This window comes from Cladophialophora psammophila, assembly GCF_000585535.1.
Source record: "Cladophialophora psammophila CBS 110553 chromosome Unknown aczJe-supercont1.6, whole genome shotgun sequence".
NCBI lineage: Eukaryota > Fungi > Ascomycota > Eurotiomycetes > Chaetothyriales > Herpotrichiellaceae > Cladophialophora > Cladophialophora psammophila.
The window spans coordinates 860,007-887,971 of NW_006912927.1; the positions used below are offsets into that span (position 1 = coordinate 860,007).

A 27,965-nucleotide genomic window follows, 5' to 3' on the forward strand; every position below is an offset into this window, starting at 1 on the left:
TGATGATGATATTGTTGTTGTTGTTCGTCCCTGAACCTCTGTCGAGAAGACTTATGGCGTACGCCTTCTCTCTGATCACTGTGATGACGCCGAATTCTTGACCCTGTCGGTGCTGTCTTTAAGTGAAGCTGCTCGAGTTAAGTCCTTTTCCATGTCTGAGGCACCGCACACAACCACACATATATATGCACACCTGGGAAGGCTCATTTCCTCCTTCCCTGTCTTGTAACATACTCTACATCTCGGACATTAACTCGGAAAACCGTCTCGCGATTTTCTACTCTTTTCGTCAAGCTGCGGATCGCCTCATACGACAATACATACATGCATCAAAGCGATCCCGACTCGGCGGATTTAAGCTTATGTACGTAGGGGAGAAGGGGCCTTCATGAACGGGCGGCATTGGCCCGCAAGCCAAGCCAGGAAATTCGGATGAGCCGAGTTTGCTTCTTCTCGCCTAGCGCGCCCGAACATGGTTTCTGTGGGCCCTGAGATACGTACGAGGGATGGTGTTGTCATTTGGCCGATTCGGAACCAAAGGAGCCCGGGTTGCGAATGTATCAAGAGCACATATTGAAATAGGAGCATTGGGGACCATCTGTCTACCTGTCCGTGCAGGGATAATGCAAGGATGCTCGCGCCCGGACGTGTCATGGTCTCAGAACTTAGGACGGTTTCAACGCCTGGACACAATTGCTGCAACTGCTACCGTAGCTTGCCTGAGCTAGGCCAGCCCAAGCCAGCCGTCAAAGTGTCGTAATTGAACAGCAGGGAAGCCGAGCGCAAGAACGTGTCGCCCAGCCGTGTAGAAGGACTCGAGATCCGGCGCCGGGCTGAGTCCAAGGCCGCACACCCCGTCATCCAGGCCCGCGCTGGGGATGATCAACTCGAGCCAGGGCACGGTGACCCGGATGACTCTGGGAGATCAGTAAGCGTGGTGCCGGTGTCAAGCAGCACGGTATACTCTTGGTTGTTTGGCACATCGAAGGTCTTGTCACCAACGACGAAACCAATCACCGGTCCTGGGATGTCGAGCTTGATCGCTCCTTCTGGTGAAGGCTCTATGAGATCGAATGTGACCGAGTTTACCGATCCACTTGGTCTTGTCATACCCGCCAAAGATAATTGTGCCGGGGGCGCTGTCTGCGGAGGCTGCAAAGTTGTGTCAATGGAGTGCCGGCGGCACCAGTGGTGAATGCACAAAGCCGGCCAACCTACTAACCTCGTTGAGGGAAATACTATAGCCACGTACTGCGATGATCCCTTAGTTGTACACGCTGTCGATGTAGCAGGGATATTTGCTGTTACTCTGGTAGACGCTTGCTCGTTGGCGGGGGAGGACATGGTGTTGATCACTTATCCATTCCGAAGCTGTCACGGGGAGAGCGGCCCAAGTCCCAAGGACGGGGAGGAAATAGAAACCGATTCGCTTACAACAAGAAGGAATGATTGAAGTTGGCAAAGCGGAAGTCTCCTGAGAAATCGGATCCTCCGTGTGGTAGGTGCCAAGGATGCCAAGTTATTGGTATATCTTGGCGCCAGGCTTGCCGCTGAAGCTTCTAATTGCTTGTTGCCGAATCTTGTATAAACCCGCTAAATTTTTCCATGACATCGCTTCTGTGGTATATCCTCTGCTGGTAAAATGCGACCTTGTAAGATTAATTGAACGATAGGACAAAATGAAATAGACAAAGCGCCGCCCAATGCCATTTTCCCGCTAGCTCCTCGCTAGACTGTGGTTCCTTCTACATGATGCCATAAAATGCAGGACAGATGAGTTTGGACATTAGCTCATTGCAACGACTCCCTTCTCCTGTCAGCACAGCTTTACGCGCTGAAGTTAATCGCTCTCTTGCTCGAAGCAGCGCCACATGATGGCGCGGTGCTGGCCGTGACCGGAAGGCCAGCTAGATTCTTGAAACTGTCCGAGACAGTTGCTCCGTTGGAGCTCGTGGTCACATCGTATTTGGTGAAGTTTGCACCCGCAGCGGGCACGCCAAAAGTGGCGGAATAGAAGGTGTAGTACTGGCCAGCGCACACGTTTGTCATGGGCGTGGGGACTGTGCTGACTGTCGGCAGGTTGTTGTACGTGATTGGGTTGATGAGATCCACGGAGAGGGTGACTGGCTCGGAAGTTTCGCCGGTACGCACAGCTGCGAAGACAGTCAACTGCTGGTTGCCGGAGCCGTCTGTCGCAGCAAGAGAAGAGTAGGAGGTTTGTGCGAAGATCTTGTCCGAGATCGGGTACCCTTGGCCGTTGTTGTCGAAAGATTGAGTTGAGCCGCTGGTTAGGGTGGCCACAACGGTGAAAGACGAAATCGAAGTCATTGCTGGGATTGTGCCCTCAAAGCCGTAGAACTAGGAAGCGTGTTAGTATCGACTAAGTTCAAACAGAGCGGAGTTACCTACCGTGAATGTGTCGTCGAAACCATTAGCATCGCCCAGAGCGGAAGCAGCAATGGTGCGCCCATTATTCGAGGCTCCAGTCCTGTCCTTGTAGACCACCTGAACGCTGGCGATGGAGGATGAAGGCAAGCTGTTGGTGTGAATGCGGAGCTCTCCGGTGAACTCAAGATTTTGTCCATCAGCAGCTACATTGAGCTGAAGATTTGAAGGTTTGAGGTCATAGGGAGCAATGGCATCGGACAATTGTACACCAGCTGGGACAGTATTGACCATCCTTGCAAGGATTCCAGAGCAGGTGCTGGCGTAAGCATTGGGATCGGCCAAGGCTGATACCGTCTGTCTCTTGTTCAACCCGAATATACGGCCATCAGAGTAAGCAGCGGGATTTGCACCAACGACAAGAGGATTTTTGGTGGTACCGTCGAGGTACTCTGTGACAACAGCGTTGTCGAAAGTAGCGTTGGTATAGTCCAAATCTTGAACACCTAGCGGGGTGCTGTACGGAGGTACGATGTCAGGATGCTCAGCTGAATGGACGCCGCCAATGCTGTGGCCGCAAGCAACCATTGCAACCATCTCTTCGGGGCTGAATCCCATGCGGCGAAATTCGCCAATCATCTTCGGCATCTGGTCGGTAGGCTGAGGCACACCGACGGGACCAGGACCTGTAGCGTCAACTCGTCCGGCTCGCACTGGGACAACCGGGCCTCCGCATGCTCTCACTGCCTGGTAGAGCCCGACATTGACCAGATCAGCCATGGGAGCTCGGCTATTGAAAAATTGAGAATAAAAGTGCATAGTATTGTTGAAAGCAATGCCGGTGTTGGTCGGATAGATGTTCGAGTCCAATTCAAACCCGATCGACGCATCAACACCTCCAATCCCCGTTGAAGCATCATGAGGAGCCATGTCGTGGAAAGCTGTCCGGATGAGACCAGCAGCGATTGAGTGTCCAGGTTCTTTGACAATGGTGCAAGGTTGAAGGAGAATGGGAAACTCTCTGGCGTTGTAGCCATTGTTTAGGAACATGATATCTTCGATCTCGTCATAGGCAGAAGGCCATGTTAGGCCTGCTGAGATCCCTTTGATGGAGGAGGCAAGGCCTAAGGCCAAGAGCCCAATGTTATTGGTCCTCCGCATGTTGACAAGGAAGTTGTTTTTCTGTATTCTGTGCCAGGGAAAAGACAAAAATTGGAAATGGAGTGTTTGAATAGAAATGGGAGGTGGACCAAAAAAGGCGAAGATAAGCCATTGAAATATATCTAGACATAGGACAAGGCTAGGACTCACCGTGTGTTTGATTTGGGGAACATAAGCAAGAAGGCTGAGGAATTGAGAATAGGATTGGCGCATTCGTTGGCGGTAGGAAGGCGCTTGAGAGGAGGCTGGCGCTCGTAAAATTTAATTTGGGAAGTAATATTGTCAGAAGCGCACCTTGGCTCAGGGGCCTAGTTCCATGATTCAGGTCACTCCACATCGCTCGGACAGCAAATTCTCCGCATTGGGTATGTTCTCATGCGGATGAATTGACAATTAGCCCGACCAGCCACCGGCGTTGCATTTCCCATTACCCGAGCGAGACATCTTCCCTCCCTCGGACTTGGGTGTGTCAGTCAGAGATTCGAGCCGACAGTGGAGCTGGTACTGGCCGAAGCTGGAGTGAGGGAGACAGTGCGGAGCCCCCGATGCTGTCCATGGCCGGATTGACGAAGCCGAACAAATGTGCTCAACAAAAGAACGGGACCCTTGGTAGACCGGGTGTATGGGTCTCAGTCGATAGCGAATACGCCGTCCCGAACTCGGTAGATGGAGGCCTCCGCCCCAAAAAGAAACATACCAGTAGCCAGGGTACCATAATCCTATATCTGACAAGGGCACAAAAGGATCCGAGATCTCATAGGCCTCCATCAGCCTTCCGATAGGGCGGCGGGCTTAGAACCTGGGAACCGGTACCTGAAAACAGAGTCGCGAATCTTGCTCGATACCTTAGCGCAATCTGCTCAATCTTTTTCAGGTCGGAGAATCGGGCAGTGAAAGTAAGCTGACGGCTGAAAGAAGTAACGGTCACAGTGCGATGCATGACTTCTCAGCTTCAATATGTACAGCCGTCGGCCTTCATCGGCGAACCCTTTCTCTTTGCTGCTACCCTGCAGAGTGGCGGCTCATGGCCTGTTGTTACTCGAGGATAGGCGGTGAATTATTGAATGTGCAAGCTGATAGTTGACGAAGAAGTCGTGGGAAGGAAGATGATGCCCAGAATGGTAAAGGGCAGTGCCAATACTCGCTTTCCCCTTTACGTGCTAGTGCCATGGATCTGACTAGCCGCTTTTGCCCTAGACTTGCCCAACTGACGAGGTCTAAGCCTTGCATTTTCATCCCATCTTCCATCCTCATTCAGAATAGTCAGAGCTACTATCAGGGCGGCGAAGTGTTTTGAAATCCAAGACCGTGTCTGGCGAGTTTAGGAGATGGGCCAAAGCAAGGAGCCTGATGCCTGCCCTGGCTCAACAACAAACACCCCGACGAGGGGGTCAAAGCGGCGTAAAATATCACATCCACAGCCAGGGAGCCAAACTCAGGCTCATCGCCGCATGCAAGGCAAGGGGACGACCTCGCGAGGCAAACGTTGGGGTCCTCATCCACCACGAGAGATCCGTCAACAAAGCGGCCTGACAAAATCTGGCTCCGACGCCTCCACTCTCCGGGAAACATCAAATGGGGAGTCTAAGTTCACGCTATCATTCGCGAAATCCATCCTTGACAAGATCTGGATCCGCAACAAGAACCAGCACCGTACCCAACCGTGGTGGAAATCCCTCTCGATGTTGAGGAAAGCAGTCTCCCAGCTTGTGCTAGTGGAGCAAGAGGAACGCTTTCTCCGGGGTATAGTCGGCCAGGGCCGCATGGACGCCAAGGTTGTGAGGAAGAGATTCGAGCGTGAAACACAAGTCCGCAAGGAAAAAGAGATCTGGGTCGATTGGATCCGTCAAGTATTGGTGCCGAAGGCTTACCTTGGCTTCTCCGGACTAGTGAGCGATACTCAATTTGCAAACCTGGGAGTTGTGTTGGTAGGGGTGCTTGCCGATGTGGCGAGTAGTGTGGGTCTTCCGACCCTAAGCCGACAAGAGGGAGCTGAGGAGGGAGGATTGGAGATTACGCCAACAAGAAGGGTCCAAACAGAGACGGAGACCGTGAAGGCGAGATGCCTGACGGCGACGAGTATCAGGGTCACAGGTTTTCAAAGCGGTGAGGTCGTGGAGAGAACGTACGACAGTGACGATTTGGGAGAAGTCGTCGAGAGAAAGGGAGGGGATCTCAAGGAGGAGCAGCCCGGAAACGCTCCACGGCCTGACAGAAATCCGGACCGAATCCCAGCCCCAACCGCGAACGGAGACCAACCAGTGGCGGCTGATGGGGCGATCGATGGGGATGTTGGAAAGAAAAAGGCTGCCAGCGTCAGAGTCATCGAGGAACGAAGACGAGAAAACCCAACATCAAGGACTGAGAGATCTACAACAGACTCGCCCTCGTCATTGCTTGCGACTCTCCAAAGAGATCCCACCACCACATCCCAAGACGCCGGCGGCACTCATGCACCTTCTGCGCAGCCCCCTGTGCCCGAATGCACCGAAAATCTCATGCTCAAAGACGAGCTAAAGGACAGCATAGGCACTCCGGAGACCGCCACAGGGAAGAAGAACAACCAAAACGACGACAAAAGCAAACCAACATCCAGACCCAGCAGCCACAAGGTAAAAAGGAAAAGGAAAGGAAAGAATGCCATCGATGATTTGTTCGCCGGCTTGGCTTGACGTGGAATGGATTGATTGATTGATTGATTGGTCGATCGATGACCATTCATACACGGAGTAGAAATGTAAATATTCCATGTCCATGTCCCTGTCCATATCTACAGGATCATTATTCTGTAATATCCCAGACCACAGATATAGAATTTGTAATGCAGGATGGAACATTAACCCCTCTATGAGGACCGAACATAGGTGCTCCAGCATATGTGGTCGAGCAAGAGAGAGAGAGAGAGAGAGAGAGAATGGAAGTCCCTCTCATAAGTCCTGCCCAAGGTCTACGGGAGTAGATGTATGTCATCTCATACAGGACCGTTCGATCTTCGAGGCACGATCAGTGACCACGCACCGGCATGGAAACAGCACTGAGGATCTGTCAAGAGCAATGCAAATAGCACCAATGCTATCTAAGAATCGAAGTTACTGAAAAAGAGAGGGGAAAAAAAAGCTTCCAAACCTCAACGCTATAGCGAATTATATATCTCTTGCATTAAAAAAGAACCCCCTTTCTTTACCCTTCCCAAAGCAAATTTTTCCACTGGTAGGGGGACATCAAAGTCCTCGGGGGTATCACGTTTGTTCGCTTTTCGATTCCCAGCTTTGAAAGATTCGCATTGCCCGCGGCCCTGCCCCTTCATCACCCAATCGAACGCCATCCGTTGAATGACAGACACCAATGCTGTGCTCTGTGATCATGTAGCCGTGCTTGTCTTGTTCCGTTTCAGTTGATCCCACTGCGCCGTTCGCTATGCAAATGCAAGAACACATCCCTCGCCTTCTTCTTCGTCTTTGATCCATGCGATCCAATACCCTCATTTCCATGATCAATGTTGGGAATGCACACTCTGTAGGCGCCGGTAGTAATCAACAAAGGCGCGCTTCCTCTCATTGCCTGCGCTAGCACCGCTATATCCTGAGTCTCGTCGTTCCTATCGACGATAAGGATCCTGCCCACCATATCCACCTCTGTCTCTATCCCGCTCTCTGTAATCCCTTCCAATTTCTCGGTCCCTATCTCTCCTATCCCGGTGCACCTCCCTGTCTCTTTCCCAGTCCCGCATTGGACTTCGACTTCTTGGCCTTCGCTCTCGGTCACGGTCTCTGTCTGGTGCTTCTCTTCCACCAAGTTCCTCATAGCGTACTGGTTCGCTATAATCAGGTGGCCCTTCTCGGTATGTTGGCCGATCGTCCCTCCGTCTATGCTTCGGTGGAGCCGCGTGAGGATCTGCATTCGAATATGGAGGAATATAGGTATCACGGTTGGCTCCCCCAGGAGGACCGCCGCCACCGCCAACGCCACCGCCACCACCACTGCCACCACCACTGCCACCACCACTCGTGGACGGAGGTACTCGAGATCTTGGAGGAGGGGGACCGCGACCGTCGTCACGGTAAGGTGGCACGTCTGGTGGACCGTAACGATAGGAGTCAATCTCCGCAGGCGGCAGGCGGGGGGGCAGTGCATGATCGGCAAGGGGTCGTCGTGGGTAGGAGTCATCATAAGGCGGACGATGACCTTGATCGTACGGTGGCATGTCTCGGTGAGGTGGATAAGGATTCGCACCACGGTAGTCACCCCCACCGCCATATGCACCATTCTGGGGGGGTGGACCAGGTAGCCGTCGATTGTAGGGCTGACTGTTGTGGCCGTTCGCATATGGTGGTCTGCTACCAGGTATACGAGAACCAGGATGGGGACCGCCGCCACGCATACCTTCATACGGTGGAAGCGGCCTCCCACTGATACCCCATTCTCCCTGCGGGCCAATACCTACAGATCCGCCAGCGGGCGCAGGTGGCCGCTTGGTTCTCTGATCTCTGAATTTCTTTCGATCCAGTTCATGCGACTCTTCAAAAGAGGGCAAGTCTTCGGGCCTCGCTGGGTAAGGTGCAGAGTGGAAATAAGGATGTTTGAGGGCGTCGATAGCGTTGACTCGTTTTCGCCAATCCAGCTTTAAAAGCTCACTTAGGAGCGAGAGTGCCAGAGGCTCGAGGTCGCGGAATTGTCGATTGAGAGAGGAAGGCATTTGTTCGAAGTCCAGAATAGCCTCAGCGCCCGGAAGTTCGCGCCAACCGGGCATATTCTCTTCTGTAGGAGACCCCAGCAGCTCGAAGATTAATCTGGCCTGGTTCAGATCGCTGTCTCCTGTCAAGATGGGCTTGCGCTTGAACATTTCTCCAAAGACACAGCCAACCCCCCACATGTCGATAGCAGTGGTGTACTTGCGCAATTGGAGCAGCAGTTCTGGTGGACGATACCATCGAGTCACAACCAAAGTAGTGTATTCTCTTGTGGCTTCACCACCTCCTTGACCAGGCTTGGGAGGCTCATCGTCATAGGGACGCGCCAGGCCGAAATCCGCAATTTGGAGAATCCCTCGATTGTTGATGAGCAAGTTGGCAGTCTTCATATCTCGGTGTAGGATTCTGTTCTCGTGAAGATATGCGCAGCCTTCGAGGAGTTGCTTCATATAACACTTGATTTGTGGCGTGGTGAAATTGACGTCTGGATTTTCCAGAAGGCCCGAGAGATCGTGGTCCATATATGGCGTCACCATGAACATGCTCGTTTTCTTGCTGGCATTCTTCGGTCGTTCGACGGCCATCTCTGCCAGCTTCAAGATATTGATGTGGTCGAGTTGCTTCAGCAGCTTGATCTCCCGCAGTGCGGTGATGGGGAAGCCATCCTTCTCGTTGTGCATCAAGATCTTTTTCAACGCCACAATCTGACCCGTCCGCTTCGACCTGGCTTTGGACACTTCGCCAAAAGTACCCTCGCCGAGCTTGCCCAGGTAGTCATATTCTGTAATTCTTGAGCACCCGTGAAACCGGGGCCTGCCATCTTCAAGGAATTCGAGGCTCTTTCGAGGGTGTTTTGAATCCGAGGACATCGCGACCACGTCTTCCACGACTTGGTTCAGTCGTCTGTAGCCAGATGCTGTCGGCACGCACTGCAGCGAAGGTGTGGCGGCCTCACGGCGCTGAAAAGGTGATGAGATGGTGACGTCCAAGTGAAAGTCTTTGCGCTTGTTTCTCGTGGGATTGATGGGGAGGGGGGATTGCTATCGACAAGGCCGAGGCCAAAGAAGATGAAGTTGTTTCGTCATCTAGTCGCAAAGAGGAACAAGTTGTCTCGCGCAACGCACGCAGGAGCGAAGGTGCGGAGGAATGAATCTTCTGTGAAGTGAGAATGCGCCCGAAGGGACATGCGCAAGTGAAGACAATGTCAAGGACGAGTCAAGTGAGTTGAGGACATTCGATCTTTGCGGCTGCGGTAATTCGATCAAACCACGATCTCACACAGCCGGCGAGATGAGGAGGGCACGGTAGAGATTTGGCTCTACAATTGTTGCGATGCCGAACATGATTATTGGGCGGCAACTGAGACCCTGCAGATTCGAGCAGGATTGGCATGATCCTCGCTTGATGCCCCAGACGGTGACTGCGCTTGACTGCGCAGCCGTTTCGGCTCGTGCGTAGTGCCTTGTCGGTCCCGGAAAAGCTATTGTTCCGGCAAGGCTGTATCAAAAGGGCCAGTGAAGGCTATACACAGTTTCATTCCCAGCGAGGCCGAGGAGAGTAGCTTTCGATAAGCAGTCTTATTGTGGTGTTGAATGGATAGACCGTACATTTCATCACTTCGACTGCAGTTCTGAACATGTAAATCCGCTGCAGAACGACAATACTGAAACAGGAAGAAGAAGTCCCGAGTATTAAGGCCAGACTGATGCTCGTCGTTGGCGGGAGGCCTTAACATGTAGCATTTCTGGTCCAACCGTGACCGTTGAGATTGAAAGTACTCATTCAATTCTTCCACTTCAAGGTCTTGACGATAAGTGAATTCACGCACATCCATCTTCCAGCCATGATCGAAGGTAGTTGTCTCTGCGGCAACGTGAAATTCAATCTCGACATTGAATCTGATGTCACTAATATGGTAGAGCTCCCCCTTACGTCCCCATCTGCTAAACTACGCGAGAGATGTTTACCTTTCGAGGCACAGCAAACGAAAACGTGCCACTGTCGCCCTTGTCGCAAAATCACAGGCGCAGTCATGTCTCTCAACCTCACTGTTTCTTCCAAATCATTCAGCCTGACAAATGGCACTTTGAAGACGGTAAAAACGACACATTGCGACGAAGGGTTTGAGTTTTCTCTAGCCTTTTGTCAGGAATGCGGGAGTCCTGTTTACGCGGTGCCACATTGGGCGGGGGCGCAAGATATTCTTGTGATTCAGGTGGGCACGCTCGACGATGCCAACGTGTTGCAGAGGGCGCCGGCGGTTGAGATGAATGTCAAGCAGAGACTGGGGTGGGTGAAGGAGGTTGAAGGGGCCGAGCAGAAAGAAAAATATGTTTGACATTGTTTGTTTTTGCGTCCCAGACAGGCGATTCATGCCCACTTTGCCCACATTCGAGCTGCGTTAGATCCCATGGTGACTAGGTCAGAATGCCAATGCTTCGCTGCTTCCGAGCTAGTCTTCCGTCAAGTCACCATATTCCCACATGCCCCTCCGCCCCTTCTTCGCTTCCTCCTGGAGCTCTCGGAGCTTCGCCAAGGTGTCTGCGGATTGTCTTTCCCACGCCTTTAGCTTGACGGGAACCATGGCTAATCCTTCCCGAATGACTTCCGCATTGATGCTCTCATCGATTTTATTGGACGACTTTGGGTCGAGCAGAGAAATATGCAACGTTCCTTCAGGGGAGATGTAATCCACATTCGCCACCAGCTCGCGGCCATCCGTCTGCTCCGCAATGAAATCAACGGTGTCTCGAAGGTACTGCTCCGAGGTGGGAAGTTGGAGGAAGGACAGGACGGCATCCGTTGCTTGCGGTTTGAGCTTCTGGGTAGAGAATTGTGGTTGAGTCACAGGTCGTAATCGAGTCCAAGGAACGGTCTCCGAGTTGCCGTAGTCAAGGTAGATTAAATCCACCTTTTTCCCATCACGGTCGACTCTCCTTACTCTCGCTCGATACCACTGATCATCAAGTGTGAACTTGGCAGCAACGATATCTCCAACCTTGGGCGCTCCAGGCAATGGTTGATCGTTGGCCTTGTTCAGATGGAAAGATTTGAAGGCATTCATGAGCTCTGTCAAGGCAGCAGTTCCGGCACCGATTTGCTGAACCTTGAGTTTTCCGGTCTCATCGACATGTGTCACCATCACATCCCGGTAGTCCTTTCTTCTCGAAGCCGACTGAGCTCCCTCCCCATTTGTGGGAGCAGCATCGGCAGCAGGTCCGGCCTCGTCTTCATCTGCGTCCTTGCTTGGATCCCAATCATGCCACATGCCCTTTCGAGCTTCTTTCGCCTTCTTCTCGGCCGCGAACAGCTCATTTGCATGACCGCTTTTTTCGGCCGAATACGCATGAACTTCTGCAAGGCCTTCCTCTAACAGAGCCCGCGCAAAGTTTTCGCGGCCAACGTACATGGTGCCAATAAATCCGCCAACTTTGTCTGTATCCTCAACGTCGATTTCCACGTCACGCTGCATACATCTTCTGTTGGCAAAGTCATAAGCTTCCTGTCCGAACGGTTCGGCGGAGTCTCCAGGCTGACGGGCGGGCTTCGGCGTTCGAATTCCAGAAAGGACAAAGGTCAATTTTGCATTCTCGCGCGGGACGAGAACCACAAATCTCGAACCAGCTCTCACGAAGTCGACAATGGCAGGAACCTTTTTCTGTCTTTGCAGTACCGAGGCTTCCATCTTCGCTTTCTGCAGGCTTTCCGAGTAATCCTGATACTGTTTTGCCGCAGGAGGTTTGTCCGACCACATGCCTTTGCCTTCTTTTTGAGCCGATTCCTCAGCGAGCAGCAAGGCGTCGTAGTCGGGGGAACGGTCGTCGTCGTCTCGTCGGTGTCGGATGACAGAGGCGTAACCGGCCTCCACCAGGGTCAAGGCAATATTCTTTCCGCCCACCGTCACGGTGGCCACCTCCCGTTCTTCGAAGCCTTCCGAAGCCGGCTTTTTGCCATCAATGCTCACCTTGACGTGCTTTCCGATTAGTCGTTTCCTAAGAAACTCCTTGGCGTCGGCACCGAAGGGAGATTGTTTCGGGTCTGAAGGCTTGGGTTGGCGGATACTGGAAAGGGTGACTTTGCGTTCCTCGCCAGATCGGGTTCGAAGAAAGATCGTCTCTGCATTCAAGACTCTGACGACTGTGAAATCCGCCTCCTGCACTCCGGCGGCTTTGGAGGCCGCAACGCCGGTGAAGACGCCCTTTCTGGCATTCTTCGCCGCGTTCTCGGCGTTTCTGAACTGGGCCATTTGATTTCCCAACAAGGTGACATGTTGGTCATTGGAGCGGGCTAGACCGGCCTCGAGCAGGAACATGGCGATGTTCCCTTTGGGGTGTAGGACATTTGCGATGAGCTGATTTTGCGGTGTCACCCCAAGAAGCTCGACGGAGCACTTCCGTTGATGTAACCTCTCGTCCACAAAGGCATGCGCCTCGGTGCCGTAAGGCTCGGCCGGGACGTCTTTCCCTTCTGGAGTAGTTCTTTTGGTCGCCGGAGCTCGTATACCGGCCAAGACAAGCATGGTTTGAATGTGCTTGGTGGGAGTGAGCATGAGACGAGCAATCAAGCGGTCTCCTGTCAGAACCCTCTCAATGATAGCATCGATTTTCTTGCCCTTGCACTGTTCGACCAAGGCATTTGGGTCGGAGACCTCGGACGAGTTCTCGACCTGACCGCCCTTGGCCCACAGGCCCTTGGCTTGAGATTTTGCATCACTCTCCAACGATCTCAGCTTGTCCAGGTATGCCAAAGCATCTTCGTCTTCCTCCTTCTTCCCGGCGTCTTCACGCACCTTAGCCCAGCCTTCCTGGACGAGGAGATCGGGTAGTTCGGCGCCATTGGGGACTCGGACTCGGCCGTACTCGCGTTTCGTGGTGGGAACAGCATAGAGGACCTGGAATTGAACGACCTTGCCGAGGACGAGCTCGCGCACAAACTCGCGGGATTGGAAGGCAAACGGCTGCGCAGGTTAGCTGGCGGCAATTGTGGGTCTCATGAGGCATATACCACCGACCTCGTCACCCTCTCTTTTCAACCGGGGGGCGCTGATGTAGGCCAGAGACAGGGTTCGTTCGGCGCCCTTTGTATTTGTGATGATCAGGGTGTCGCCCGACAGGATGCTCTTGACCCGAGCTTGGAGGAGAGCCATTGCGAGAGAGCCGAGTGCTTTTCAGAGACGACGGTGTCAACAGAGCAAGACGACAGTGAAACACAAGCCAGGGACGCTATGCAACAACAGAGTCGGCGGACGTGAACAAAAATGACAAGTTGCTGGCTGCTGGGCAGGCGGTGGAGGGCGGAAGCTGGATTTTCAACGGGGTGTCTGGTGATGGACAGCGCTTTGTGGACAGTTTTGCATTTATTTACCACCTCATGTCCTTGCCCTATAATTTGTGGGGTAAAATAATCGGGATCTCGTGCCTCTGGCATTGCTTGCAGTTAGTACGGTGGCCATGCCTGTATGGGCCTAGCCCGGGCTAGCGATGCCTATTATAGGCATTGACGTCACCGCCATTGAGCCCGGGAAAGAAATAGCGGGAGGGCCAGGAGGGCTGAGTGGAAGGCAAGGAGGGCACCCTACGCCCCCATCGAGGGACTTTAGTTAGTCGAGAGAACTGAAAATGGAGACAACACTCTAACCCGTCGTGCGGATGAATACAGACCAACCTGTGCACGGAGATGGCCGTGTAGCCTTCCAAGAGCAGCACAGCAGACAGCAGACACACGACATGGCCATCCGCCGCTCCTTCCCGTTTGAGGTGCTTATCTCGTTCGTTGCGGGGTATGTCGTCTTGCCGATGGATGGATGGATGGATGGATGGATGGATGGACGAGGGCGGACGCAGAGTATTGCCCGTGTCGTTCCTCTTATATATCTGCCCCCATGGATCTCTGATGCATTTTCAATCAGTGTTCTCTTGCTCTGTAACTCCGTCATCTCCTGTGTGTCCGATATTCACAAATTCCATTGCTCTCCTTTTCATATTCGAGGTTGTGCTGTAGGAACCCTGTTTCGCGAATACACGTCTTGGGGAGCCCCTTTCCGCGCCAGCCTCGTGCCTATCTATCCGCCAACACGACAGAATCAAAACATGAACAATACCGACCCAAATCACCGCAAGGCCATCGTCGGCAACCCGAATGCAAGCTTCTGGCTCTACGACTCCGAAACAGGCTTCGACCTCACGCACCCACCGACGCCCACCTCGCCCACGCCCTCGCCCAACTACACAGTCACAACAACCACCCTCCCTATAACAATCCACCCTCCCAAATCTGCCCTTGTGATAATTGACATGCAGAATTTCTTCCTGTCCCCGAATCTCGGACGCCCAAGGGATTCCAAGGGCCTCGTCGCGCAGCAGCAGCTTCTCAAGTACGCCATCCCCGCGGCGCGAAAAGCAGGGATCCGCATCATCTGGTTGAACTGGGGTTTAACAGACCAAGAGATCGCCGAGATGCCGCCGGGCACTCTGCGGGCGTTCGGGTTCGAAACCGTCCTCGCCTCCGAGTTCGAATCTTACGATAAAGTCCAGAGGAAGCAAGCGGCGGTGGACTCGCACGGGGTTAATGAGGGCTGTCACGGATTTCCAGACCCTCACATCGAGACGTCGGGCAAGAACCCCAGAATCTACAAAGGACTGGGGAGTGAAGTTGGCCCCGTGGTGCTCGACGACGGGCGCACGATCCAAGGCGGTCGACTTTTGATGCGCGACACATGGAATGCTGACTTGACCCCGGAACTAAAACAGACCTACGAGGCGGACGGCAAGAAGGCGAATCCGCCAGACGTCTGGATCCATAAGAACCGCATGTCTGGTCTGTGGGGTCAAAGCACGTTATGTACTGAATTCCTTGAGAAAGAGGGAATCCAGACCTTGTTCTTTACCGGGGTCAACACCGATCAGTGTGTCGGTGGGAGTCTTCAAGATGTGAGTTCCTTTTCCATCATCGATCTGGCCCCCCCCCCCCCGCATCTACATATTTTATCACATGGGTCTTGAATCACTGGAAGGTTCAATCATGGCTGATTCTAGATGTTGTTTGGCACCAGGCTTACTCGAAAGGTTACGACGTGATTTTGCTCTCCGACGGCGCGGGCACGACGAGCCCATCCAGCAGCCAGGAGAGCATTGAATTCAACTGTGCGAAGACCTGGGGCTTCTGTGCCTCATGCAAGGACTTTGCCAAGGGTTTGGGCCTTTAGCAGACCCGGTCTCCGTAGGAGCAGGCGACAGCAAAGTCAAAACTCTGAAGCTCGCAATGTTAGATTGACTATCGGCTGCTATTGTCTTGCATACTCGTAATCCTCCGTCTGGGCCCCCCCGCCGTACTATCAATCTGTCAATCTGTCGATATCACGCTGAGAAACGTCCATGAATTCCCACTCTCCTACATTTGGCCGTCTTGCCATATTGTCAGTACACTGAAAAACGTCCATGAATTTCCATGATCCTTCACCTGGGCCGTCCTGCCAATCGCCGATCACCTTCCTCCCTCCCTCCGCCGTTCTTGTTTCGACAAGGACTTCATGGTCGACGTCCGCCCCTAACGCATCCACCTCGACCCCGTCCTTGCCCCTTACCGCGAAATGCAGCAGGTTGGGTTGGAGGCGTCGCCTCTGCCCAGCGGCTCTGCATCATAGATTGCGGGCCAGTAGGGGACGCGACGGCGGAGGGTGTCACAGGAGATGCAACAGGATCTGCCTCTTCCACTGTAGAAGAAGATGGCGTAGGCGCAGTCCCGTCTCCCACCGCTGGTGGTGAAACAGGCACATGGCCGAGCCCCTGGACCTGCGCCTTGAGATCCTTGATGTGGAGGGTGCAGTTGTGTAGTCTTTTGTTTTGCTTTGTAAGCTGCTCTTCCCTCCGACGCGAGAGGTCCTTGTCGAAATAAGTCGCTTTGCGCAGCTCCTGCATCTTCTCTTCAAGTTGGGTCGTCAAGCGATCCCTGGTGTCACTAAGCGCGCTCGCTTTTTCCGTGGCCGCCTGCTTTTCTTCCATCAGTCGAGCAATGATGCTCTCCTTCTCCTTCATCTCCTCCTCCTTCTGGCGCAGGATCTCCAACATTTCGGTGAGTCGGGCCAGAGCGTCTTGTTGCCCATTGATCTTGGAGTCTTTTTCGGCAATGATGCCCCCTTGCTCCTTGATCGTGGAGTCTCTTTCGGCATTTATGCCTTTCTGTTCAGAGATGACATTTTTCTGGTCTGCCATGGACCTTCTTGCTTCGGCGAGCTTGACAGAGAATTCATGTCGCTCGTCTCGGAGCTCTTGATTGCGGCAGGAAGAGGCACGGACCAGACCATCCATGGGGACAAGAGCGAATTGGGCCTGGTCTTCAAGAGTGCGCTTTTGGTCTTCGCGGTCGGGCTCCTCTTTTCTTTGAGGGTCCTCTACCGCTTCTGGATCTGGCAATCCTCGGTTGAGTCGATCGAGGCATTTTTTGAAATAGCTGATGAGTAGAATGGCACCAACAAAGAGCATGATCAAGAATGACGACGGTTCGTTTGGGGATCCGGACCCCAAGCTGCGCACAGCAGAGGGTTGAGGAAGAGAAGGGACTTCGCCCAACTCAACGCAAGGTTGTCGCTGGATTACTGGACACATCGGTCGCAAGACCCCTTCCTCGGCTGGTAGAGGAATGCATGTCTTGAGGAGGGGCTCCTCTTTGACGACGTGACCGTTGATAGATCTGGTTTGGGCCTTCGGCACAACGAAGCTTTGGCCTTCGATCCAAGATTCGGAAGCGAAGAGGGACCCCCTCGAAGAATCCTTCGCATTGAGCGGGGAGTCTTGGTGTTTGCTGCTGAGTGGAGAATATGTAGAACGCTGAAAACGTCTAGAAGAGGCATTCCACCAATCAAACACACCCACGCGATCAAGGACCGTCATCCACAAAACGTTGTTGGCTGCCATGATCAAGCTGCTGAGGGAGACGCTTAGGGTATGACTATGTTGTAGATAATGTCCGGGAAACGTGTGGTCACCGAACCTGCTGAAAAGGCTGGGGCTTATGTGCTTGACTAGAAGGTGCGTACTTATTCTCTCAACAGCGAGGATCTCGCAAACAAAGCGTCGAGCCAGGAAGACCGGTGATATGATGTTCTTGCAGAAGGGGTATGTTTGACTCTGTTGCTGAGCAGTTCTGCGAGAACGCGGATCAGGGAGGAAAACTCTGCTTACAAGAAACGGGATAATGTCTATTCAAGGGCGATGAAAGAAATGAGTTTGAGGAAGAGATTGTTTTGGAAGCGAATAGGAATGGAAAAACAAAAATTTGCTCTGAAAGTGAATGAAATCAATACAACCCATTTCAACCAGCAGATTGTTAGAATCATATTACTGCCAGACCCGACCGGATGCTTCAGAGTACCAAGATATCTGTATTTTCAATATTAGCCAAGGCTACGCACAAGGGGAGGCTTTGCCCAACGAGGTTAAACATGGACAGGGCCAACATACCTCAGTCGCCTTCAAGCGGTAGGAACAGTATCAGTGTGGGCGAGAAAGGAAGCATGGGAAGGTACACAAGGGTTTGAAATGCAAGAATAGGGGTATCATGTATTGGTACAGTGTCGCCCAAGTGGAACACCTGACTCTCTGCATGAGAGAGTGGATTTCCTTTTCGCCATGAACGCCATCGTAGGTCCAGAGCTGACTGTGGTATTTTCATGTACAAGCTGGCAAAGGTATATTTCCATCATACATCATTGTCGAGGCATCATCCCATCATTCATATTGTCACTCAAGATAAAGTCGTTATAAGTAGGCTGCCCAAATGTCTCTGCCCAATCCCACTCGAAAGTCATAGGCATCTGCCACAAATCCTGAGGGACAAAAGGTTGTTGGAAAGAACCAACGTTCAGAGGCGACATCGTCGAGCTGGGCATTTGCTGACTTCCGAGGTCTGGGCTGAGGCCCGGCGCTGAGATCATGTCGGCATAATCGTTGTCAAACGCCGGCATGTTGAAGAACTGGTTGTTAGGATTCAGGTTGTTGCCTGTAGCATTACCAGCAACGGGCGTCACAGGTACGGCAGTAGTGGAAGTCGACGGTACGTTGCCTGAAGCGGTACGTGGTGAGGCTCCGGCGCCGCTTGATCTTCGAGACCCAGCATTGCGCCCATTGATCTGCGACTGTGCTTGCGCCATGGCTGATTGATTGACACGCATGACTTCCTCGGGGACAAGCCTGCGTTTCCGTTTTGAGCCTTCCTTCTCGGCCTTTTCAATCACCACTCTAGCAATGCGGGCGAATTCCGAACAGACAGTGAGCATGCGGTTCAACGATCCGGTACCTTCGTCATGCGCAACATTCGACAGGAAATTGACGACGAGGTCCATCAGCTTAATGTCGGCTCTTGCGCGGGTGTCTTGGGGGTTCTGCAGGATATTTGCAAACAGGGTGACAAGTGCCGAGACTGGGAAGTATAGGATTAGCCAGACGCAAGCGAAATCTCCCTGCGGGATGTATTTGATGAGGTGGATCGAGGCCCGTGCAGCTGAAACGCAGAGTGCCGCAGAGGAAAAAACCCTTGGATTGAGGGGCCTAGCGTTGAGTCCTTGGATGGCATATTCCGACAGTCGGCTGGTCCAATAGCCATGGTGAACTGACATCCGGTGAATTGTTGTCAGACAGTTGTAGTATGAGAAATGGAGGACAACAATATGCAAAATGAGCGGGGTGTGAGACGTCTTGATTTCGTGTTCTGGTCGGAAGTCCAGAGGAATGCTGTCCTTCCAAGCTTCCAGTTCTTTGTCGAGCTCGCCGATGGTGTTCAGAAGCTCGCCATCGCTCTGCTTCGAGGCTCTGACAGAGTAGAGTTGACGATACACCTTGCTTGATATGATGGCAAATTCACACATCAGGCGGAAGAGGTTAATCTTGCTCTTACCGTCCGCCAAAGGGACGTTTCCAATGTTATCAGGAGGGTCTTCGGAGGGCAGCTCGACATTCATGTCATCGTCGTCCTGCGCCGGTGGTCTCCCAGCCCGCAGGCAGGCGTCTTTGTCGAGCAGGTACCCAATCCAGAAGACGCGTTTGCGTTGCTCCACTTCGATAGGATTGAGGTTGAATGCTGAACCTCGCTTGTGAAGTCCTATCGTATGTGAGCATCTGATGGCAGCCGCGATCAGAAAGAACGATGGCTGGGGGTTTGGTGTGCCTTGCAAGAATAGAGCCATCCCCAGAAGAGCCTGGACACTGAGAAGGTCGGTATTTCGCATGGTCAGTTCAGTGATGACTCCCATCGCATTTTTCAGATACAGCCACGCCTTCTGGTCGTCTTCTTGTGGAACAACGTTACTCATGACCCTGATGCGGTAGGCAATTGCGAGTGCGACGTTGATGCTCGCCCACCACCCACTTCCCTCATAGGGGTCTTTGGAATATTGTTTCTCGACGAGATGCATAAAAGTAGGTTCATGGAACAATGGGAACATGCAGTTGAAGTTCTCAAAGAAGTCCTTGAATAGGGACAAAGCCTCTTCTTTGGGCGGCAGCGGCTTGAAGACTCGGCGAACGAAGATGTCTCCAAACACCTCGGGCTTCCAGTACTGCCATTTGGTATCGTCTTCGTTGACGGCGTTTTGAATAGTTTCCTGGAAAGATGTGTCCCCAGTCTTTTCATTGACCCACTCGATCCCCTTACTTGAGAAGATAGAGAAGGCCGACGACGATCCTAGCCTCAGTTAGGAGAGATGACGTAGAAATGCAAGAAGAAAAATACATACCAATGTATCTGGTCTCCCCGACGTTGTTGGTGACCAGCGAGCACATGGCCTCGGAAAGATTTTCTACATCTTCCCGCCCTGTTTTCTCTCCATCTGTACTTGGTGACGTTATATTGTCCCGGGGGGTTTCGAGGGAGTCCCGTTGTGAGCCAGGTCGGGGGGAGTTTTCGGCGGTTGCAGAATTTGCGCTACTCTTTGTGGCACCTGGAGAGTCTGTCTTGTGGGCTGAGAATTCCCTAGAAGAGGCCTTTTCAGCGAGACGCTTCTCCAACGTCCCCAAATCCGTCTTCCCTGCTTCTTCTTCGCTGAGGAGGCCAGACATCCGCAAGAGTGACTCCATGCGCCCGAGGCGGTTTTCCAGACCCTCGATATATTTCGCCCTGTCATGGCCATCAGTTTCCAGTCTCGATTCTCTCTTTTTTGCGCAGGGATCTAAGATTACATACCCCTTTGGAGGATTACGCTTCTTCTCGACCTGTGTGAAGATACATTCCGTCTTGTAGTTTATGCAGTGACCGCATTTGGGCATCTTGCCGTCACACTTGATCTTTTTCTTCCTGCACATATCGCAAGCCTGCAATCGCCGTCAGAAAGCACGGTTCTTGTTTGATAGCTATGTATGGAGGCGCACCCTTGCAATGCGCCGGCGTTTGGGATCGTTCTCGTCGGCGCCTCCATCATTGAAATCACCAAAATATGCACCTGGTGGTAGAATTGGGGGTATAGGAGTGCCATCGGCGTTATATGCTCCAAAGATCTGAGGAGGCTGCGGAGAAACGAACTGGGACATGTCATAACCCAGGCCATCAATGCTGCCTCGAGGGTCCATGATGACGTTCCGTTGTCGCCGCCGCCACCGTAGGATCTCGACAGAGGTTCGTATAAGCTGAAGAAGGACTCGTAGAACTACGCTGAATGCAGGCACCCGGTTGGGACAGGACGGGAAATCGGAGTTGTTCAGGAGGAGTCAGCCGCAGGACTCATTGTGTACGGGACCTTCTTGAAACGATTTTCTCGCCACTGGGGCATGGGACGGAACTGAGAGGGTGGGCAGAAGGTTGATGGAATGGCTTTGGAAGGATGAGGATCTGCGGGCAGCAAAGCTCACTAGCAAAAAAAGATTGGGGAAATTCAGAAATGGGCAAAATAACTTGAGGGAGCGTGGTATAAGGCGATTAATCAGGCAGAAAAAGAGGTCGTGTTCAGGAATTTCAGGAAGGTTGAAAGTGTATCAAGTATTAGTCGCAGCGAGGACCATGATCAGATACGATTTACGAGCAGCCCGCGGGCAGGGGTCCCGAGCCACCAGGCCCGTCACCCATAGCTATTCAGAGTTAGGACACCTGTGGGCAATGGGCACCAAGCCTATTTGTGTTAGCTAGTCGGCCGGCTATGACGATGGCGGGCAGCCCTGCGGGTTTCAGAGTGGTAAGTGATCCCCCCCCCTGCCACCTAGGGGCCATCAGTGGTGCCAGGGTCATTTGAACCGCTCTCCAACTCCCCCACCGTCTGGATGCCCATGCTCAAAGGGGGGCATCATACCGAGCCCGACCACCCAGCTACGGGCTCCAAGGCTCCCAGGCTCCCAGGCTCCAAACCTCCATGCTCCAGGCACCAGTATTTGCATTTCCTGACCCCCTCGCCTTCTCCGAACCACCCCGGTATGCTGCCAACCATCTCATTCGATGGGGCAGAGGCTGGCGGCTATTTCCACTGATTGACGATTTCATCATTCCATCATTGACATGTTGGCCCGCCTCCCCCGTTCTGTTCATCTCTTTCTTGCTTTCCGGGCATCTGTAGGGACCGGGGTTAAGGCATTTGGCCGGAGACTGCCATGTATCAAGGCTTTATTTCCTTTCTCAGTTGCGTCTGCGGTCAGCAAACTGCGAACGCTCCGCCATCGAACCATCGCAGCTAGGACAAGCTTCACGGCGTGTACCACTTGCTCGCTTCGTCCTTGGATTCTCCCCGGGGGTGTATCAGACTACGACAATGCGGTCTCAACTGAGAAACTCGCCAGCTCGCATCCCTCAGCTCACTTCTTCCGGAAAGACAAATCAGTTTCATCCACCTCGATTCAGTCCTCCGTACGACTAAACCCTGTCTTCTCTCATCTCCCGGCCTCTTGTCTCCTCATGGGAAGCTTTCTCCACGAAATTGAAAAGGGGGAACATGACTCCTACGCATCGTCGTATCGTCGTCGTTCTTTTCTCCTTCGATTGACCCTCAGGTCACCCTCCAGCGCAGAAAGGCGACGACTCAATTCAAGAGTTCCTTTCATCCGCTCCGCTCTCGAGCGTGCTCCGCCTCCGTCTCCGTAAATTCCTGCAGCGTCTCCTCCAATTGCAGCAAGATACCTGCAAAGCTTGATATGGCGCCGTTCTATCGTATACTCGGATTCGGTGCCCTTTCGCGCCGGCGGACCCGATTAATGGTCCGAGTGGCCTCATGTTGCTCTCTGCTCCCCTTCGATTCCTCGATCGGATTCTCGGTATTCTCGCAATGTTCGACTCTTCTCGAAAACGGGCTCTGGCCCCAACTCACTCGGCCGAATCTGCCGAGGGTGCCCAGGGGAGTGGCTCCTCACGTGGCGGCCTCTGGTAAGCCACCCCTGCCTCCTCCTTCATAATCATGCTCCGGGATGGTCCAGAAAAGGTGGCAGGCTGACTAAATCATCTACTTGTAGTCCTTTGTTTTCACGAGGTTGGGACAAATGAGCCATTTTTGGTGTATTACCGTTCCTTGGGTCGATCTCCAAGCACTCGAAGTTCGGTAGTTACTCAAGATCCCGGGGCGCAGAAAAGACCTCGCAGATTATTGCAAGGAACAATCCGATCCTGGAGTCGTGTGACCCGACGTCGCTTTTTACTTTCCCGAGTCGGCAGGATGTCGGTGTGTTTAAACAAGGCGAGAGCGAAATCTTGAACCAGAGGTGCGTAAAAAAACGGTCATCTGTTTGTGCATTGGATCCTAGGGACAACTATGATTCCCCGACAAGATGGGGGCGAGCCTCTCCCTGCTGCCTCAATACTGCGCTTCCCGCTGGGCCTCCACCTCCTCATGCCTGTCGACAGTCTCTTGGCAACGTTCTATCATGTCCCAACCATGTGATTTTCTGATACCATCCCAATTATTGAACAACCATTCTCTGCCTTGCGCCGTGACACACCACCAGATGTGTTTGGCCACCGATGCATGGACGTAGGCTTGCTTGCGGTTGACGAATATTCGCGTTGGTTCGGGTATCTCGAAAGGCTGGGGGACCTTTTGCTCTAGTCGGCTGAGCTCACGAAAAATTCGGTCCCTGCAAGGGAAGCCGTCTTCTTCGCCCAGTAAGGCGTCCTCACTCCAGTCTTCATCGTGTTTTTCATCCTCGTCGCGGTCATCGAAGTCCTCAATATCGCTCGGCCTTTGTTCTTGTTGGGATCCTCCACTGCCACCGTGCTCGTCTCCTCCGTCGCCGTGATTGTCTTGTTCTTCTTCTTCGTCTTCGTCTTCGTCTTCGTCGTCTTCGCCCCAAGGGTCCTCTCTCCCCTCTTCGTCCGATTCCTCTTCACTCTCACTCTCTTCGTCTTCATCCAGATCTTGTTCACCACTAGCAGGATGGGCATTGCCTCTTTCCTCTTCCATCTGCCGGCGCTGCGCTTCACACTCTTCTCTTAGTCGAAAGTATGCAAGTTGGGCAGCGTCGAACTCATCGTCCAGAGAATCTCCTTGGCCTTCCGCAATGAATTCGGCTTCCGAGCCTGAGTCTGTGACTGCGTGTCCTGCGACGTCGTCTTCAAGTGGAGGGAATTGACTGACCCTTCCGCTTTGGTTCTGGATATCTTCTTCCTCAAATGAAAGGTCATCAACCGTCGCGTCGCTTTCTTTTTGGGCATCGTCCTTAGAGCCACGGCTTGGCGTCGAGTGTTGACTATCTTGTCCCGTTTCGGCTGCTCTGACTTGGGACTGTGTCCCACCCGCTGGGATGTCGCTACTTTGGAAAGCCTGATTGCCTGGATTCTGTGGAGTCGCCGCGTTACTCATGTTCGACAAGAGGGTCTCTGCGGGCTGAGGTGGACCCTTATGCGGAGTCTGCTGAGAAGAGTCTCTAAGAAACACACTTCGCTGTGAAGGCTCGCATCGGAAACGTACAGACTCCATTGGCAAGGGTTTTCGGTCAGATCCTCTGTATTGAGTGGCCCGGTTGCGTTGGGGTAAGTGACGGAATTCATCTCTCTGACGCCGTTCAGCTTCCAGGTCCGCTTGTTGATAGAAGTCTAAACCAGGAAGTGGGGAGTGAGGAAAGCCGTCGCCCTGCGATTGTGGGAATATCGACGGATAAGCAGGGGTACTGCTGGCCTGGGGAGTGTCGGATGTTGAACCTTTATCGAATGCGGAAACCGCGGCCACATCTGCCATGTACTCGTCCCGCATTTCCACCGGATGAGCTTGGGCTTCCAGCGACCTAGGTTGGTGCGAAGCTGCAGAGTCGTGCTGCTGACTATCCATGCTAACCGGATGTGCAGGCCTGTATCCTAGCGCGATTGCAGCAGCCTGTTCTTGAACTGCGGACTGCGGTGACACAGGGGGACCCTGAGAAACTTGTTGTGCAAATGGAACTTCGTGTGCAGGGCCGTCGTGTTCATAATCCATATTCACTGGATCCTGCCCCAGAAATAGTCCAGACATCGAGGCCGACAAGATCTCATCGGTGTTCACCAGGTGTGGCACAGATTGGGAAGGCTCGGCCTCTGCCGCAGCCTCTGCCGCTTCAATAGGCTCTGGCTCCGCCGTGTTGGCAACAGGGGGTAAGATCTGAGGTCCCAATGCCCACTCTGCAAGAGCTTGCGTTCGGTAGTCGGCAGGCATGCGGCTCCAGGAATCCAAGGCCGAGAAGAAAGCAGGGGTGACTTGAGACGCAACATGGGGCTCCTCTTCTGCTTGAGTTTTATATCCGGGGGCGGGATCTGGTGCAACGAAGTTGAATGGTTGTTGCTCGCCAGCAGATGCAGAAACGACCGAAGGCGGTTGCTCTGTCGAAACTTGAACGCCTGTGGCTTGTTGTCCTTGCGCATCTACAAGCATTGAGTCCGGCAATGCCGCGGGCGGTTGCTCGGTCGAAACTTGAACGCCAGTGGCTTGTTGTCCTTGTGCATCTACGACCATCGAGTCTCGCAATGCTACAGGCGCCTCCTCTATCTGGAAGTAGTACGTCTGGTTGACGACTGATCCGTCAGATTCTGTTGCAAAGGTGACCCCACGGCCACGTTCAGACCGACTAGCCGCTGTACCTACTGCTTGTGTCTGGCTCCGGAGTCCACCGCGACGACCACCGCCTGTACCATTGAACACGTCGACAATTGGCTGCTTTGACGGAGTCGAGACAGGGGCGTTTGAATCGAGCAAGTAGCCAAATTCAGTGGTGCCACAGTCGGTGCAGTCGCCAGTGGCTCCAGAGGCACCATCGGTCCCTCGAATAGAAGGTCGAGTTAATTCCTTCAGTCTTTCTTGTGCGGTAGCCAGGGCAGAGCCAAAGTCGTACGCAACTCCGCCGGCACTGCCAAATCTGGTCGGGGAGAGCGGGTTTTTACTGGTCGATCCTTTGCGGCATGCTTGGTCGTTGCTATTGCCATCGTTGTTGTGAAGAGAGTTGTCTGTGCTCTCCTCGGGCTGTTCCTCTTCTGGAATTGCTTCTAGTATGCGTGTTGATGGACCAGGGCCCTGTGGACTGCCGTTCTCGTCCTTGTCATCCTCGATCTTCTTGTCGTCCTCCGTAGGAATCGACGAAATATTTGAATGCGTGGGAGAATGGACGGTCTCAGAAGGCAAGATGATGCTTTCGCCTTCTGGAGAAGTGGGTTCGGAAGCATACATGGCAGGTTGCCCTTGCCCAGGTTGCGGCATGGGACCATGATGTAAACCGGAGTGAAAGGAAGACTCAGTCTCTGTCGACACAGTATCGTTATATATCCCAGTGGGGAAGGATCTGGACGTCACGTCGTCATGCTTGTCGGAGACAGTTGACTCGAGCTGTCTCTCTACAGGTTCGTTCCCGTGCGACTGTTGGAACATGGGAATGTCTGTTGAACAAGGCATGATGCTCGAGCTCGATTGTGGGGAAGGCACTTGCTCGGATTCGAGAGTAACAGTGCATTCAGATTCCTCTGCGACCAGATGAGCTGGTTGGAGCTGATCGTGACTCTCAGTCGGAACTCCTGGTTTCTGCAGGTGTGAAGGCTCGGCCTGTTCTTCCAGCGCTTTCCTGGAACTGAGGTCTTCCAGCCCCTGGGCAGCTGTTGAGGTAGAGTCTTTCCAGCGTCTGCCAAACAATTGGTCACGGAGGAGACGTCCATGCATTTGATTCTCATCGGTCCGCTGTCTAATACTTGTCTTCCGGGAAGGCGATAGCTGCGATACCTTTGACGCTGGCGGCGCTTTGAAGATTCCAGTGGCTTTATAATTCTCAGGATCACAAGTTAGCGGAGAGGCTTCCACTGGTCCTAACGATGGTAAGTGTTCTGCGGAATCGAGGAACTCTCCGGGGAGGCTCTCCTCATTATCACGCTCCGCTGCATCAAAAAACTCCCCGGGGAGACTGTCTTCTTCATCACCTGCTGGGGTCAAGTCCAGTGGAGCTTCCGTTTGCAATTCGGGGGTAGACACTTGCTCTTCAACAGGCAGAGGCTCAGTAGCAACCTCGGTGTTGAGCTCTGGTTCTTCTTCTCTCCCTGCATACCACCCGATATATCTGTCTAAATTGTCTTGCAGAAGGAGGATAATGAGAGGAGCATAGAGGGACAGCATTATGAGGCCTCTCCTTGCCACCGCAGAACCGAACTTGGTCACCAGTGGAACGCCGACCAGAATAAATACGGCCCTTGCTGGATGAGTTGATACCAGTTTCAGGATCAGAGTGAGCGCTTTGTTCAAGAAGTCTAGGACGATAAAGAAGTCTCTTCTGGCAGACTCGATGACTGGCCTCAACTTTCTGTCTGCATGCACATTTAAAAAGATCCAGGCAAGCTCCCACGGTGAAGAGGACACATTGAGCGCAGGCGGTTGAGGTTCAGGGATGTTTATGCTCCAGGAAACACCGCTAGCCTGACTGTTGTCCTCTTCGAGCTCTTCGGAAAGGGTGAAAGTCTCTTTCATCGCAGAGACAGAGCCGTTTGAATATCTGTTGTTGAGGTCCCCAACTCGGAGCCCAGCGATCTCTTCAATGTAGATTATGGTGCCATTGCTCCATGCTTCAACCTCGAAGAATCGTGTCATTGGGACAGCGGAACGACACATCGACTGTGGAACCACATCTGTGCTGCCTTTCGATACGACTGTCTTGACAATGCTGGGCGCTTCAAAACCCGTGGGTGTAGCCGTTGGCATCGGTAATAAACTGGAACCGCTGAACGTGACTCTGTCTCTATGGGATTGTACTGGGATATTCCCGGTCTTTGAGGGTCTTAGGAGATTCCAACCTACAAGGCCCGCGAAGCCGACTGCGCCCGCTGCACCCACGAAGACTCCGATGTCTGGAGTCAGGATGCGAGGTATCGCTTCTACATTGCTGAAGAAGCAAAGACAGAAGAGGAGAATCCACTTGAGGGACAGCATGGTGAAGGTATTCGAGGTTTATTGAGATTGTTCGTGGCATCAACAGACAGGGTTTGCGAAGTCCCGTGCTTCTCATTAAATCTTTGTCTGCCTTTTCGACAGACGAGGGAGGTAGAAGGGTTTGTTATGAAGTAAACTTGACAAGTAGCAAGAGCGGCTACGTCTCTGTGTCTGATGAGAACGGGGGGTGGACGGTAAGGAATTAAGAAGTTGCTGTGTTTTGTCTAGGGATGTCTAGAGGGAACAGCAGGTTGAGAGGTAGACGCGGGCGAATTCTGGTGTTTGAGGAGCTGAATGGACGCATTTAACAGTTATTGGATATTGCTGGAGTGACAAAAATGGGCGAGGCAGTTGCAACACTGTTGTTTGTTGTCTGAACACAGGCCGTGCGAAACACTGAT

General features: G+C 53.0%; 9 protein-coding genes across 9 annotated transcripts; 3 read left to right on the forward strand and 6 right to left on the reverse strand.

Annotated features, from left to right (window-relative positions):
* Positions 1 to 1,827: 1,827 nt before the first annotated feature.
* On the reverse strand, positions 1,828 to 3,546 carry A1O5_04637 (uncharacterized protein; the record flags this gene model as incomplete). The annotated part of the gene is made up of 2 exons (XM_007745241.1): positions 1,828 to 2,358; positions 2,410 to 3,546. The coding sequence occupies 2 exons, from the start codon at positions 3,544 to 3,546 to the stop codon at positions 1,828 to 1,830; spliced, it is 1,668 nt and encodes a 555-aa protein (XP_007743431.1).
* Positions 3,547 to 4,997: 1,451 nt separating this feature from the next.
* On the forward strand, positions 4,998 to 6,218 carry A1O5_04638 (uncharacterized protein; the record flags this gene model as incomplete). Its single annotated transcript, XM_007745242.1, has 1 exon — positions 4,998 to 6,218. One exon carries the CDS (start codon positions 4,998 to 5,000, stop codon positions 6,216 to 6,218), a length of 1,221 nt encoding a protein of 406 aa, XP_007743432.1.
* Positions 6,219 to 6,936: 718 nt separating this feature from the next.
* A1O5_04639 (CMGC/CDK protein kinase) lies at positions 6,937 to 9,106 on the reverse strand (the record flags this gene model as incomplete). The annotated part of the gene is made up of 2 exons (XM_007745243.1): positions 6,937 to 7,412; positions 7,474 to 9,106. The coding sequence occupies 2 exons, from the start codon at positions 9,104 to 9,106 to the stop codon at positions 6,937 to 6,939; spliced, it is 2,109 nt and encodes a 702-aa protein (XP_007743433.1).
* A 974-nt stretch (positions 9,107 to 10,080) lies between these two features.
* Positions 10,081 to 10,575, forward strand: A1O5_04640 (uncharacterized protein; the record flags this gene model as incomplete). Its single annotated transcript, XM_007745244.1, has 2 exons — positions 10,081 to 10,140; positions 10,219 to 10,575. 2 exons carry the CDS (start codon positions 10,081 to 10,083, stop codon positions 10,573 to 10,575), a joined length of 417 nt encoding a protein of 138 aa, XP_007743434.1.
* Positions 10,576 to 10,689: 114 nt separating this feature from the next.
* Positions 10,690 to 13,383, reverse strand: A1O5_04641 (uncharacterized protein; the record flags this gene model as incomplete). The annotated part of the gene is made up of 2 exons (XM_007745245.1): positions 10,690 to 13,194; positions 13,249 to 13,383. The coding sequence occupies 2 exons, from the start codon at positions 13,381 to 13,383 to the stop codon at positions 10,690 to 10,692; spliced, it is 2,640 nt and encodes an 879-aa protein (XP_007743435.1).
* Positions 13,384 to 14,326: 943 nt separating this feature from the next.
* Positions 14,327 to 15,441, forward strand: A1O5_04642 (uncharacterized protein; the record flags this gene model as incomplete). The annotated part of the gene is made up of 2 exons (XM_007745246.1): positions 14,327 to 15,166; positions 15,289 to 15,441. 2 exons carry the CDS (start codon positions 14,327 to 14,329, stop codon positions 15,439 to 15,441), a joined length of 993 nt encoding a protein of 330 aa, XP_007743436.1.
* Positions 15,442 to 15,763: 322 nt separating this feature from the next.
* Positions 15,764 to 16,717, reverse strand: A1O5_04643 (uncharacterized protein; the record flags this gene model as incomplete). Its single annotated transcript, XM_007745247.1, has 1 exon — positions 15,764 to 16,717. The coding sequence occupies one exon, from the start codon at positions 16,715 to 16,717 to the stop codon at positions 15,764 to 15,766; it is 954 nt and encodes a 317-aa protein (XP_007743437.1).
* Positions 16,718 to 17,940: 1,223 nt separating this feature from the next.
* Positions 17,941 to 20,794, reverse strand: A1O5_04644 (uncharacterized protein; the record flags this gene model as incomplete). The annotated part of the gene is made up of 4 exons (XM_007745248.1): positions 17,941 to 19,913; positions 19,966 to 20,345; positions 20,412 to 20,539; positions 20,597 to 20,794. The coding sequence occupies 4 exons, from the start codon at positions 20,792 to 20,794 to the stop codon at positions 17,941 to 17,943; spliced, it is 2,679 nt and encodes an 892-aa protein (XP_007743438.1).
* Positions 20,795 to 22,992: 2,198 nt separating this feature from the next.
* Positions 22,993 to 27,564, reverse strand: A1O5_04645 (uncharacterized protein; the record flags this gene model as incomplete). Its single annotated transcript, XM_007745249.1, has 1 exon — positions 22,993 to 27,564. The coding sequence occupies one exon, from the start codon at positions 27,562 to 27,564 to the stop codon at positions 22,993 to 22,995; it is 4,572 nt and encodes a 1,523-aa protein (XP_007743439.1).
* Between the last annotated feature and the right edge of the window lie 401 nt (positions 27,565 to 27,965).